At 46.8% G+C, this 14890-nt stretch overlaps 1 protein-coding gene across 7 annotated transcripts in view; it reads right to left on the reverse strand.

The window, feature by feature from the left end:
- Nucleotides 1–14890, reverse strand: part of ANKRD6 (ankyrin repeat domain 6) — a 37740-nt gene that overhangs the window by 3177 nt on the left and 19673 nt on the right. For 4 of the 7 annotated variants that reach the window (XR_001414355.1, XM_014964576.1, XM_014964573.1 and 1 more), the window contains 10 exons: nucleotides 11536–11634; nucleotides 10382–10480; nucleotides 8704–8802; nucleotides 7993–8070; nucleotides 7084–7188; nucleotides 6701–6838; nucleotides 6235–6411; nucleotides 3859–4011; nucleotides 3155–3268; nucleotides 410–752 (listed from right to left, as the gene is read on the reverse strand). Coding sequence is in view for 6 of the 7 variants with exons in the window: in XM_014964576.1 (XP_014820062.1) it covers nucleotides 410–752; nucleotides 3155–3268; nucleotides 3859–4011; nucleotides 6235–6411; nucleotides 6701–6838; nucleotides 7084–7188; nucleotides 7993–8070; nucleotides 8704–8802; nucleotides 10382–10480; nucleotides 11536–11634 (1405 nt within the window). In the remaining variant the exon portion in view is untranslated. The remainder of the gene's footprint in view (nucleotides 1–409; nucleotides 753–3154; nucleotides 3269–3858; nucleotides 4012–6234; nucleotides 6412–6700; nucleotides 6839–7083; nucleotides 7189–7992; nucleotides 8071–8703; nucleotides 8803–10381; nucleotides 10481–11535; nucleotides 11635–14890) is intronic. The other 3 variants (XM_014964577.1, XM_014964575.1, XM_014964578.1) reach the window with 2 other exon arrangements.

The following is a 14890-nucleotide window of genomic DNA, read 5'->3' on the forward strand; positions in this document are numbered from 1 at the left end:
GGTTCACATCCTGGCACCCTGCTGTTATAGGTTCTGTACATCTGAAAAGCACTAAACACAAAACACTTTCTTCAGTAGATTTTGGATAATCCACACACCTTCCCGACAGACAATTCTAGGAGCAATTCTGACTGGGAAGCTGGAGAAATTTCAGAAAACAGAGTTATTTCGAGCATCAAAGGACTCAGCTTCAAAGACACAGGGACATGGAAGCATCAGGAGGAGCCACTGGAAATTCCACCCAACTGGGTCTTAAAATATTCCTAGTGGGTGACTTGAACTATATTCTAATTCCAAAAATATTATGCATATGGATGGGGAAAAGCACATAGCCAGAATTAATATCTGTGGTATTAATACGAGTATCCCTCAGTTAATTAGCTCCCCTTTGAATTAGACATCCAAGTACCTGACAAGCTTGTACCTGATGCACCGTCTTGCTGAATGCAGAAATGTTGCCCAAAGTTGTGTTCTGGCACCTGGGCTCTGCTCCTTCCCCCCTCTTCCGAGAGGCTGTTTGGGAGCGTGACGTAGGAATGCTGGTGGGAGCCCTCGGGCTGCAGCAGGGGCTGGGTGGCTTTACAGTCCTTGGCACTCTGGGGGTTGTTCTCCGTGTCCAGGGTCTCGGTGAGGGACTCACAAGTGGACAAAGTTGATTTGGGTCTGGATGACCTAGAATCACCGGAAAGCTTGAGCTCCAGATTCTGAATCTTCAACAGGCACCACGTCTTCAGCTCATCGACCAAGGAAATCTATAACAAAGAGACTGTAAATTAGATTATTAGATCCTGTGATTAGATACTATGGTTCCTGTGGCAGGGACAAAGAGAAGCAAGCGTGTTATCTGTGGGCTTAGACCCCCTGTAGGTGCTGCCACTGGGAATATTGAACGGGCTGCAAATGAGAAAAGATGAGGAATTATGCATTAGCTAATGGAAGGCACCCTCTTTAGTCCAAGCTGCCACCTCTTAGATTTGAATGTGCTACTTCAAATGCAGCTCTCACTCCTCTGATCAAGGCTGACTTGTTTAATCATCCAGTCAATGGTACTTTCTAAGTGCAAGGAGCTTTGACACGTGGTCAAAGCTGCCATTTTTCAAGAGCGAAATTCAAATTGGGCACTTCTGGGACACGGCTTTATACCATTACTGACCTCTGCTCCTCTGTTCCTTCGGTGATGAGGATGAGTCCAACACTACATGATAAATCACTAACAGCTTTCAAATTACAAAGGTGCTCAGTAAGGGTCAGCTGCCAGTAATCATTTAAAATACAAGCAGCTCTTTTACCCTCTCGTTCGTATGACATCACGAATTTAGGTCAAAGAACGACAGAATGATATGGGGTTGGAAGGGACCTCTGGAGATCATCCAGTCCAACCCCCTGCCACAGCAGGTCCACCCAGAGCAGGTCCCACAGGAACGTGTCCAGGAGGGCTTGGAATGTCTCCAGAGAAGGAGACTCCACCACCTCTCTGGGCAGCCTCTGCCAGGGCTCTGCCATCCTCAAAGTGAAGAAGTTCCTCCTCATGTTTAGATGGAACTTCTGATGTTCAAGTTTGTGCCCATTTCCTCTTGTTCTATCCCTGACCATTTAGTCCATGCCTTTAGTAAAGCCCAACTCAGTTTTCCAGTAGTTTCAATTAGACCCAGCAGAACAGTAGCAGCTGATACCACTTATTGGTGATTTCAGTTCACCTGATGTATCGCTCCAGTCTCACTTCTAAGAAAAGTAATTTGCAGATGTTAGACCAGAGTATCTTAATCAATAGTTTTTGCTGAGACTGTCACAGCTGCCAGGCTTTTAACGTGGATTTGGAACAGTCTTACAAAAAGACCTTTTACTAGCAACAAAGCGTATTTCTGAATTCTTAGAAGAATACCAATAATGAGAAAAATAATCATATTTTAAATTTACCTGCGTGAGGGGAAAAACACAAACTCCTTGGCACGTGTTAGCAGTGAGTTTTGCAGCAGGTAGAAGGGCGAGAGCTGGATCTCTATGGGAACAGTTACTCCTGAAACGCTGGTTAAACGAGTGGATAAAAAAAACTTGCCTGTTGGGCAGGAACACCCAGCCTGGAGCTGGTACAACACTGCCCAGGTCAGGGGGGGAGAACACGGAGGGAAAAAAGGGATCAGGCAGAGAAGAAGGGAGGGATTCCTGGGACACGTAACCAAAGGGATGGGAAGTAAAAGGATCGGGGCAGATCTCAGCCTTTGTTATTGTTTGCAGGTGTTCCTGCAGGTGGCCCTTCACGAAACAAAAAATTTAAGGGTATGAAATTTTTGCAAAGCACCATGTTAGAAATAAAGCTATTCTGTTACAGATCCCACACTTCAGACCCAGCAAATTAAATGATGACAGAGGGACCAGATTTCACATTCTCCATTTCTAATGCAAAAGAGTTTTAAATCTGGTGTGGAGATTAAGGTGGTGGATTGGAATAATTCGGTCTTTGAAGCTTTTTTTGCCCGTTTCAAGAGATGAGATAAATCTCCCGCTATTCTCTCTGCTTGCTGGAAGGAAAAACTCTTGAGCAGACTTTGTCCAGAGGAGAGCCACCAAGCTGGTGAGGGGGCTGGAGAACAAGTCCTATGAGGAGAGGCTGAGGGAACTGGGCATGTTTAGTTTGGAGAAGAGGAGGCTGAGGGGAGACCTCATTGCCCTCTACAACTACCTGAAAGGAGGTTGTAGAGAGGCAGGTGTTGGCCTCTTCTCCCAAAGGACAAATGACAAGACCAGAGGAAATGGTCTGAAGTTGGGGCAGGGGAGATTTAGATTAGATATTAGAAAGAACTACTTTACTGAGAGAGTGGTCAGGCACTGGAACAGCCTGCCCAGGGAGGTGGTGGAGTCACCATCCCTGGAGGTATTTAAGAAACGTGTAGACATGGCTCTTCAGGGCATGCTCTAGTGCCCAAGGTTATTGGTTTATGGTGAGGTGTTGAGTGTGGGGTTTAGTTGGTGGGTGCAGTGTTTTTGGTGGGCGTTTGGTGTGGTGTGTTTTGTATTTGGTGCGTGGGGGGTTTTTTTGTTGGGTTTTTTTTTTTTTTTTTTGTGGTTGGACTCGATCTCAGAGGTCCCTTCCAACCACTAAGATTCTGTGATTCTGTGATCTGAGCTAACGAGGAGAAGCTGCTAGAAGCCCTACCTGCCGTTTCTCCCCCTCGTTCTTCTCCAGCTGGGTGTGCTGCTGCAGGCGGTGCAGGCACTCCGTTCTCTCCGCCGACAGCCGCTCCGCCATCAGCTTGTCCAGAACACGGAGCTGGGGAGAACCAAACCAACCACAATTTAGCTGAGATGATCACATTCAAAACCAAACAACCCCCGCCCCTTTCTCCCCCCAGTCTGTGAACCTTGTAAGTCACAGCACAGCCTATCTCCCAGCCTTTGTTTCTAGGAAGGCTGCCAAACACAATTAGAGGTAGCTTGCAAAAAGGTTCAAGCACAAAATTACCGAGGAATAACAATTACAGTCAAAATAAAAAATAATTTAGAGGATCTTGAATCTCAGTCCAAACAGAATTCAGCAAGAGGGGTTTTTACAATTATGAACTGCTCAGCTGTAGGACTGCCTTTCAGTTTCCCTCTTAGGGCCTCAAGCATTAGATTTATTGTCTAAAAAAGACCCTGAAAGCCACTTAACACATTAAATGTGTTTTTCTCAAGACCTTAGTTTGCAACATTAGATCCCTGTGGAATGTCACAGTTCCCTGGTCTTGAGTATTAGGTATCAGGTTTGCTTTTGCAAGACAAGAAGGAATAAACGAACCATGACAATGAAAATATTCATTAAGCTCAGGATATGTTTCTGATAGTCATGTGGGCAAGCAGACCCCCGGGTGATATTCTTACTTGGTGTTGAGTTTTGCTTTCTATCTGGCCCAGCTTAGCGTTCATCTTATCTTGTACTGTCCCAAACTCAGCTTTTATCTCTTCCACCGTTGCCTCCAGCTGATTCTCCAGTTTATTTATCAGGGGCTCACAACGACATCCATTTATCGGCGCCTGAAAGGAGCAACACATTTACTTGCTACACCCCGCTGTCCTCTTCCTGCACTTGGAACATGATCACAGCTTCCTCCAGTCAGTCTTGGGCTCTTCTGTTCCACGTGTCTCACCTTCCCCATAACCTCTGACGGTAGCTCAGCCAACAGGCCAGCAGTTGGGAAAGCAGAGACTGAAAAAGGATTGATCTGATTTATACGGACATATCTTGTGCTTGTTTTTGCCGTGCACTGTGTGGGGAGGGCTCACTGCTCCTGTGTCCTTCACCCTGCTGGCGTTCAGCTGACCCTTGCCTGCTGTGCAGCCTTCCTCTGACCCACATGGAACCATCCCAGGGCTCCTCTGCACAGAATCACAGACTCTTCATGGCTGGAAAGGACCTCTGAGATCACAGAGTCCAACCGCACACACACAAAAGACCCCCACAATCTCAGGCACTAGAGCATGCCCTGAAGAGCCACGTCTACTCGTTTCTTAAATACCTCCAGGGATGGTGACTCCACCACCTCCCTGGGCAGGCTGTTCCAGGGCCCGACCACCCTCTCAGGAAAGTAATTCTTGCCAATATCTAATCTAAACCTCCCCTGCCCCAACTTTAGACCATTTCCTCTGCTCCTGTCATTATTCCCTTGGGCAAAGAGGCCAACCCCCACCTCTCTACAACCTCCTTTCAGGCCATTGTAGAGGGCAATGAGGTCCCCCCCTCAGCCTCCTCTTCTCCAAGCTAAACATGCCCAGTTCCCTCAGCCTCTCCTCATTAGACTTGTTCTCTAGACCCCTCACCAGCTTGGTGGCTCTCCTCTGGACACACTCCAGCACTTCAATGTCCACCTTGTAGTGAGGGGCCCAGAACTGAACACAGCCCTCGAGGTGAGGCCTCACCAATGCCCAGTCCAGAGGCACCATCACTGCCCTACTCCTGTGGCCTCGCAGTCCTGGTTCCCAAACTGGGGGTTCTTCCCTTGGCAGGGGAAGGGGGATGGTTTGAGAAAAAGCTTCAGAAATACATGGACTTAAAAACTTCTGTTTGCTATTCAGGGCCTGAGGGCATCAAAGAAGACAGACAAGTGAAAAAAGAAGGGGAGAGAGGAGCGTCACGTGTTTCAGTAAATGCTCTAAGGAAGTCTAGTGGCGTTAACCTGATCTTTGTGAGTAGATTAGATCTGTATCCAAATCCTCTCCAATCTTTGCACCTTTTTTCCTGCTCCCCAAATCTTTCCTATTGGCCCATCCTCCTACCATCAGATCCTGGGGGCAGGGAGATACCCCTTTTAACATCTGAAATGTCCTCCCTCCATCCCTCCCGATGTCTGCTCTTCGGATAATCCCATAGTGCCCCTATTTGGAAATTTCCCAAGTGTTACACAGCGAGATGTTGGAAAACACGCCCAGTAAAACCTCTGAAGTCTGACTTGAGTGATCTTCAGAATCTGCTGAATTTCTTAAGTCCAGCAAGGGACTGAGGAGAGCTGGTGGATGGATGTGAGAAGCTGAGGAAATGAAAGGATTTACCTCCCAGAGGTAAAGGAGGGCAGTATTAAGAAAGCAACAGTGCAGAAGTTTACAATGTCTACAGGGTGATTAGCTGGCTGTTTTCATGCTCTTTTATAATATAGTAAATACCTGTGGAATAAAATAAATCGAGTGGAGTAAATTATCAGTCTCTAAACTGGAATAAATGCACTTGAGCGGTACCTCCTGGTTCATTCGTAAACCAGTTTCTGTACCACTCCTGCCTCCAGTAACCCTAGAATCCCCAAAAACAGAGAATCATAGAATGGTTCGGGTTGGAAGGGACCTTAAAGATCATCTAGTTCCAACCCCCTGCCCTGGGCAGGGACACCTCCCACCAGACCAGGTTGCTCAAAGCCCCATCAAGCCTGGCCTTGAACATGTTGTAATAAACAGAATTGAAACAAAATACATTGAGAGCACTCAAACTCTCAAGGTTTCGGCAGCAGGCTTCCATGTACATGCTGCTTTCATTTTTCATTGGCAAAGCTCTTTGCATTTCCTGCTGCAAATCCTAATATTTCAAAGTGTATCATCACAGAAGCTCCAGTGGGATTTCCAATCACTGTTCAAACCTCGTTTCAAAGAAGGAAAGAGGTTGTAGATCAAAATCAGTGAAGTATGACACCCTCAGCACGCACAACAACAGCTTTTTGTTGCCCAGACTTCAGGCCAAAACGCAGCTGAAGCCCGAAGGAGGGCCCTCCTCACCTGCATCACCTTCCCATCCCTGCCACGGTAGAGCGTGTAGAGCTGGTAGGCGCGGACCTCGTGTGGTGGGGGTGGAGAGGAGCAGTGGTGTTTGCTTCTGCGCTTGGGCACGTTCTGCTGGGGCCGAGGCAGCGTCTGCTGATCCGCCGGGGAGATGGGATCCGAGAGTGCTGAAACCTGCAGAACATCCACACAACATTTTCCCTCTATTTATGACCCCCCTGGTAAAAACTAGACAAATCCATGGTGATAATTACAACAAAAACCTGATTAAACACCAATCCAGCTGCAGCGGCTGGCCATAACATTGGTGTCTCAACACAATAATGAGGTTTCCACACAAATTTCCACCCCACGAGCACGGTGGGGCTGCTGCCCTGGCTCCCCAACACGCCACAGGGACACCCCTACTGTTGCTCAACAGCCATCCCTTCTCTCTCTGCTGCTTTAAAATTCCTGATGATACCTTTTCCTTCGGCTTTTTCTTTTTGCTCTTCTTCCCTTTGGGGTCTGGCGAGGTCGACCGGGGCTCATCCTTCAGCTCGCTCTTCCCCTGCGGTGGCTGGTCGCTGCTCGGGGTGTCGTCAGCAGCCGAGACGCTGCCCTGCTCCAAGCAAAGACAGAGAGGTCAGAGCAAAGTTGGGGAAAATGTGCTTTTTCTTCCATTTCCCACTTTTCACCTGCTCTGCACACGTAAGCGAGCAACTCTTTAGCCACAAAGCACAACAGGCTGCCCCAGACTGCTGCCGTGGTCATGCCCAAGTGATGGCTCCAAATAGATTTAGTCCTGATGGGTTTTATTGACGCTCCCTCCTTGCAGCAGAAGCACCTGGTGATGCCAGGCCGTACCTTGCTCTGCACCACTTCATCCCGTGGTACCGACTGTGCCCGCCTTTCCTCCTTCAGCCTCTCTCTCTTCTTCCTCAGGCTTCTTCCACGGTTAAAGCGTGAGACCTGAAGGCAGACCACACTGTTACTCAGTGATGTCGTGCTCTTTCCTGACACAGAAGCCAAGCTGCTTCTTCTCACCTCTCCTGGAAGGCAATACATGAAAGGAAGCACACTGCCAGGTGGATGCTGATGGGCCAAGCCATGAGGATGCCCATAGCTCAGTGGTGGTGTGTTTTCACCACAAAGTCCATCAGGACACTTTGCTGTCTCTTGGAGGGGTAAGAGCCTCCTCCTCTGTCCCTTTGTGCCCCTGGGCAAGTTACCAAGCCAAGCCCAGTCCTGCTCTCGCTGAGGTGACAAGGAGGAGCAGGGAAGGGATCTACTGGTCTCTACCAGAATCCAGAGCCCTCCCATGTGCCTTCCAGCCCCTACAAGAGCATTGTAGCATTTCACACACAGCAGCAAAGCATAAACAGGACATTTTGTCCCCATTTCAAAGCATCTTCCAGCCTGAGCAACCACCTAGGGGATGGGAGAAGTCTGAGGCAGGCAGCAGAGGGACACAACCTGAGAGCTTTTGGGTACAGGGCCACCACAGGCAACAAGTGCCTCTGGCTGCTCCATCCTCAGCCAGTCAGGACAGCCAGGACCCTCTGCCAGCCCTTAATGCTGAGGCTTAACCTGCACACCTTGCTGGGCTTGGGGGTGAAGGCTCCACGTCAGTAGACTTGAGGCCAGCACACAGGAACAGCAGAAACGTAGGCACCTTCAGAGCAGAAGGTTAAGGACCAGGAGATGTGGCCTCCCTAGGTCAAGTGGCCTCAGGTCCACATGTCTGTGTATGTTGGGGAGAGATCTGTAACGTACCTGTGATGCTTTAGTGAGGAGGAGCGCAACCTCAGGGTTATTGTGCTGTCTGGCAACCTCTAGAGGGGTCTGACCTGCCTGAGAAGAAAAAGAAAAGAGCATTTCCTTCAAAACCCAGGCTGCAGGAAATGTGAAGTTTCTACAGCTGAGGTTAAAACATGCTCTGTGCACAAGAGCACAGTGACTAACTGCTTTCATTTACCCAGATTTAATTCAACTCTAACACCCAGTATTTTCTACCAACGCTAGAGAGAGTGGTGAAGAGAGTCTGCATTAAGACAGAGTTGGGGTTGTTCAGCCTGGAGAAGAGAAGGCTCTGGGGAGACCTTATGGCAGCCTTCCAGTACCTGAAGGGGGCTACAGGAGAGGTGGGGAGGGACTCTTGATCAGGGAATATAGCAATAGGATGAGGGGTAATGGTTTTAAACTGAAAGAGGGGAGATTTAGATGAGATATTAGGAAGAAATTCTTTCCTGTGAGGGTGGTGAGACCCTGGAACAGGTTGCCCAGAGAAGCTGTGGCTGCCCCATCCCTGGAGGGGTTCAAGGCCAGGCTGGATGGGGCTTTGAGCAACCTGGTCTGGTGGGAGGTGTCCCTGCCCAGGGCAGGGGGTTGGAACTGGATGAGCTTTAAGGTCCCTTCCAACCCAAACCATTCTATCATTCTATGATTGTACTACAGCATCCCAAAGAAACTCCACGTCCTACTTACGTTGTTGACAACGGATGCATCAGCCCCTGCCTCCAGCAACAGCTTAACCACCTTCCTGTGGTTCAGAGCAGCAGCCACATGGAGTGCAGTGTCTCCTGCCTGCGAGTTACAAAGCAGAAAGCAGCCGTGTAACACACGCCCTCGGCTCTCACCCTGCAGAAATCACACCTTCCTAGAAGATGCTCAGAGCTCAGAAGACCTACAGTCACTGAAAAGGCAACTAAGCTTCAACAAGGCCAGCTCAATAATAAAAGGGACAGGAGGAGGAAGGGGACAGGAGGGGGCAAGGAGCTCACTGAACCCAGTGACACACAACACAGCTTGGAGACAGCCCAGCTCCGCCGCCAGCAAACGGATACGACATCTGAGGGCAGAACCGGTTTCCCCACCACAACCTTCTCCTTTCCCCCCCCCCCCCCCCTCGATTATCTGGTGCACAGGTGGTCACGTATCACCTTACTCAAAACTCATCAGGTAAGTACCAGCAGCGAGACGGACGGCTGGTCTTCTCTTCATGAGATTCCTCAAGAAAAGCAGGTTTTGGACCAAAGCCAGGAGTAGACCTGGGTCCAGCAGTAACATATTGCCCTGCCCTTGTCCCGGTGCAGCGAGGTGAAAACAGCTACGATCGGATCCAGGCACCGGTAACAGAGCCCCCAGCTGCTCAAAGGAGATGGGACATGTGCATATAATGCCCTCTTGTCCCCTTTGCCTTCCATTTTGCCTTCAGAAAATGAGATCTCCCCGAGACTCGTGGAAATCTATCGCTCGGTGCTGACTTGGATGGGGGACGTCCATGAATAAAATCATCATATGTGCAAAGATGAACAACTTTGGGGAGTCCTGGGGAATGAAGGAAGGGGGTGTCTCTTCATGCCAGGTTCACACCAGTTCATCTTAATATTCAGTAGCTCATTTTGCAAGTTTAAAAAACTCATTTCCAAATAAAATTACATAGTAAATTTAACATGCTGAAACCCATTTTGTTTGCTGTAATATCTCATACCTAAGAAACAACATTAAACGTGCAGATCAGAAAACATCTTAATGATCCTCAACCACACATGGAAAATTTCCCAGGAACATGAGACGATGTGGTTAAGCACCACATAATCTGTTTATTTAGCAGATTTAACACATTTTAATGTACTAAATCCATTCCCTTCTACCACCCAATTAGGCAATGTTATGGGCACAGCAATCAATTACTTCTCTATAAAACAACTATGGACGATTAATCCTAGGTTAGACTGATCGTTACTTGGAATTTAAAGCATACTTTTTCTTCACTTTTATGTCCTTTTAAACCCCCCTACTGCAAAATGCAGCAAAGAAAAGTATTCCAGAGGATTCTGCACTTTTGTAGCATCTGACCATGAGTGAGTTCTGCTTTACAATGGCTCTGTAATGGCCACAGGATCATTAAATCCTAGTTACAGAGGAGACAATGGGGCCTCCATGAAACGATCGAGCCTCTTGCCCAGTCCCATTCTGCACAGAAGTGGTAAGGACCCAGGAGAACCAACCCCTACCCCTAGACCCCCACCCCTCCCTGTCCCAAACCCCTTTTTCTACACCAACTGCAGAACCTCACAAATAGGCAACGCTTTAAAGAAATGATGCAAATGCGATGGCAAAATAATAAGGCACGGAGTCGCAATGAGGTTCATGCACTGACCTGGTTCTTTTCATGGACAGAACAGAAAGCACTGAGCAGCACCCTAACGATGGGCAAGTGATTATAACGAGCAGCCACATGCAGACAGGTATCTCCTGCCTGCAAACAGAAACAAAGCTCTGAGCACGTAATCACAGTAAGAAAGCTCGCACTCGTCATGGGGTTCAGGGATGAAATAATCCTATTAAACCAAAAAAAGAGCAGCAAATCTCACACAGCTTCACCGAGCAGCAATGCTGCCTTCTCTGCAGTATAAAATGTCTACTAACATGGCTGGGAAGGTTTAGCAAGAGCTAAGGTCAGGCAAGGTGGGGGTACAAATTCTTTAACCACCGATGGGAAATACTGGAATTATAAAAATGCTGGTTTACCACACTACAAACCCCAATTTACATTTTTACATTAAATCTGCTCTTCTAAACCACAAACCCATGTGACTTGGAAACTCAACGGGGTCTTGTGCACAGTGAATAAAACATGAGGAGTGGAGGCCAGAGCGGTGTCCCCATGAGAGGTGGCACATGTGTAGCTGGGAGCTGGGACCAGCACCCCACAGGTTTCCATTTCTGTGTGCCTCTGCCCATCTTGTTACTGAGCAGGAAAAAAACATCTGGCTTCCCTTTGTAGATTTTTTTCCCCGCTTTGTCATGCCAGAATCACTATAACACAGGAAGAAAGCTATCTGAAATTGAAGTCACCTTGAATCTACCTCATTTGACAGACTGACACACCGCATATATTAGCTGTCTCAGCGAGGACAGGTCTGAAAGCTTTCCCTGCTCTGGCACAAAACCCCTTTAAGATTTCCATCTTCTTGCAGAATTGCACGACAGCGTATGGGTCAGGCCATCAGGACCACAAAAAGCAGCAAAGGATGAGCTGCCTTGGTCTGTGCAACAGCAAAACCCCCTCTGGCTCCTTCCATCCCCACTCAAGAGATGGGTACAAGGAGTGCATCACTCAGTCCTACCTAAAGCATGATGTACATGATGTATACAATGGTTTGTTAGTGTATTTATCAATAGCATTTATAGTAAAATCACAGCTTTAAAGCATTTCTGAGTATTTCTACAAGTTAATACAGCTAATATTTCTACAAGTAACGTAGCGAAAACAAAGGCAAATAAAAATGAACCTTTCTTTTCAAAACTCACATTATTTTTAAGGTCTGCTCGAGATCCTCCAAGTAGCAAAACACGAGTACTCTGGGAATGGCTATTCTGGCAAGCCAGGTGAAGAGGTGTGTTACCTGCCTTAGAGAAATACAGGAAAATATAAAAGCCATATTTAGAAATTGGACATAAGCATTAAAAAATAAAACCTCACAGGTCTTCCCCCAAGAAGTTCCACCCAGGGGCGGGAAACTGCTGCTGTTAATTGCCCGAAGACAGGAGCTAAATGAACCTGAAGACTGAAATACCCTCTTCATCCTGGAAATGATTTATCTGGGATATAGCAAAGCCAGAAATTGGACAGTCTAACAATACCTGCATTGGTCAAGTCTGTTTGCAGGAAGCAAAGACTCTAGAAACTCTCTGGTTTGTTAATATCAAAGAGCATTATCAAGTATTTCATTTAAAGAAGTATAACTCTTGTGTTTTGGGTTTTACACACACACACACACACACACACACACAAAGAAACAGGCTGCCCTGGCACAGCATCTCTGATCCCCAGCAAACCCAGCTGTGACTGTGCCAAGTTGTTTGGCAGACGAGGGTCACAACAATTTCTGTTTCTTTACCACCATAACATAAACCAGCTCCAAGTCTGGCTGAGTCTGTAGGTGCCCTCTCGGGGCAGGCTGCAGATTTGAGGCCATCGGGAAGCTTCAATGTTCAGAAAGCATGAGGAGGAGGAAAAAAATGCCACCCAAACCCCAGAGAATCACATGCTAAGATTGCTGAAAGAAGTTTTTATGGTCAGAAATCAAAAAAAGAGTTTGCTTGTGTTTCTAACATTGGTCTGACAAGTTTTTCTGACAGAACTTGGCTTTTGTTGGCCTGAAAATGTTTGGGGTTTTCAAGCTCCTGGGAGCTAGAAATGAAATCACCTCAGCTGAAAAGGTTTCCCATGCTCACATGAGAGTGCCTGTTCACCTTGATTGTGTCCTTTAATTTTGTCCCTTGTGCTTTCAAGACATAGATCAAAGCTGCAGGGTTTGAATTACAAAAGGCCAACTCTTGGATGTGGTCTTAGGTCTTCAGATCCACGTTCCAGACTATTTCAGGCCTGAATGTAGTCTCTAAACTCTGCCAGACGTGAACGTTTTCTTTCTCAGCTAAATTGCATTTAAGCGTCAATTTTTTTCCCTGCTGGGTTTATCTCTGAAAAGCCTCTACAATGCCTTTATCATTTGCTGTTTGGAAGGTTGGTCCTGGTGGGAAGGCAGAGAGGTCCTGTGATGGACCTCAACAGTGGGAGAAATCATGATGCCGGTTCCTGGGGTCAGGGCTCACAGAGCAGGCTCTTCTGGATCATGTCCCATGGGGTGACAAATCTCTCACCAGCTTCTGTGAGAGGGACAGTGGGTCTGAGTTGTACCAATCTGGGGCTCTTCACTGGCCTACTGAATCTTCACTGAAATGTACAGGTGGCTACAACTGATCTCATGGGATGATCTATCCCAGCGGCAGAGTTTTTATTAAGCCAACTTGACTGAAAATAAACTGCATCTCCAGGGTGTTTGCTGCACAGGAGGAACACAGCTACCCATGGGGTTTAGCCACGAGTTGTCCCATTCCTCAAACACCTGCCTGACTTGCCTTTAAAATCCCATGTGGCCTGTCCTCTGCATTTTACTTAATATAGAAGCCATCTTCAATTGCACTGCTGTGCTGTGAGAAGTGCACCTGTACAAGCGTTCCCCAACCACTCCCAGGAGACATCAGCCAGGAGTTATAGAAAATACAGAGTCAAATCCCTCCCATCTTCTGCTGCTGAGCAGGATTTGGAAAATCTAGAAGCCCCTATCTGTCCCACCCAGCCAAAACTCCACGATGCCCAGGGGTAAGTCAACAGCCCGTAGGGTGCTCCTGCACATGGCACTCAGCCCTGGCTACCAGAAAGGTTATATCTTGTCATCAGTAACACACAAAGTTGAGAGACCAGAGAAACCATTTTGGGGATTAAGTAGACTTAAGCTCTTCATTTTTCTTCAAATCAAAGGGGGCAAAAACACGTGCACGTGTGCAAGAAGGCACAATTCCCACATTTTTCAGTGGCTCCTGAGAAAAGATCCTGTCCATTAAAATACACGCAACACCGTGAAATGCAAAAGGAGAGGATTGTGTGGGTAAGAGATCAAAGTCCAGGGCAGGAGCTGCTCCCTCACTATTAAAATCTGTCAGTCGTATTTCAGCCATCAACCCTGCTGAGCTATTCTGTGCACATGCCTTCCAAGAGAGGTTGTCTCCAGTTGACGTAGGCTGGATTGTAAACTAAATCTTCTAATACCCTGAGGCATGCAAGCATGCAGGATAACCAGACTTGCATCTGAAGTCCACACCTTTGTACAGGAGTACTCCTATATACATAGAGAAGCATATCCAGGAACAGGAGCACAATGGCTCACACAACTACAAAGTCAAGCATGGGCAGTTATCTAAAGTACCTTGGATACAAATCTAGGTGAAAATTACAGCAAAAATAATTATAGAAAATAAAAACTGGAAGTTGGAGCAATGTAAAAGAAGGAATACACATAAAATCATATCAAAGATGATGTAATTACAGATCACAACTTGACCACGATTGTACAAACATATGGATATATACTGCATATATAGACACGCACATACAGAAACACTACGCCCAGGCAACGTGCCTTTTTACTCAAAATCTTTGACTTTGGCCACCTGTCTCCCTTCTTCCTTTCCTTTGCTAGCCCCTAGTTGTCACTTTAGAGCTACATTTACTCCAAAATGCTCAGAAGGCCACAGTGCCAACCACACCATCTAACCAACCCATCGGCACAGCAGTCCAAACCCTAACTTGGCTCCTAACCCTAACTTAGAGTGGAACTAAACCCCCTCACTTTGATATTCTTTCCTCTAAACTGCTCTCAAGGTATTACGAATACGAGAAGGAAGATAATCCAGGTTCATTACATGATTTTGGTAAGAACCTACACTCATGTGTTAGGAAGAACTTTCTAACAAAAGATACACTATTTTTTTCCCCTCTGTGACTTACATTCACTTGGCTATTTGATTTCTGAAAAAAATACTAATTTATTTTGAAAGCCATTTTCCTATTAGAACAATTCTTTTTCATTTTAAATCACACCAACCACAATGAATCCACTCGGCATAAATTAGAGCACTGTGGAGATTTCCACAGGAATTGCAGTGTTCATCAGCCATAATTAATGTATCGTTCAACGTGCTATTGAGTTCCTCCTGTGTCAGCTGTCAAAATATGAATTTTCTAATGCCTGTGGAGGAACCATCCAGGCGTAAAAAATGCAAAAAAAAAAAAAAAAAAAAAAAAAAAAAAAAAAACCCCACA

Source organism: Calidris pugnax, unplaced genomic scaffold, assembly GCF_001431845.1.
Source record: "Calidris pugnax isolate Ruff unplaced genomic scaffold, ASM143184v1 scaffold219, whole genome shotgun sequence".
Taxonomy (NCBI): Eukaryota; Metazoa; Chordata; class Aves; order Charadriiformes; family Scolopacidae; genus Calidris; species Calidris pugnax.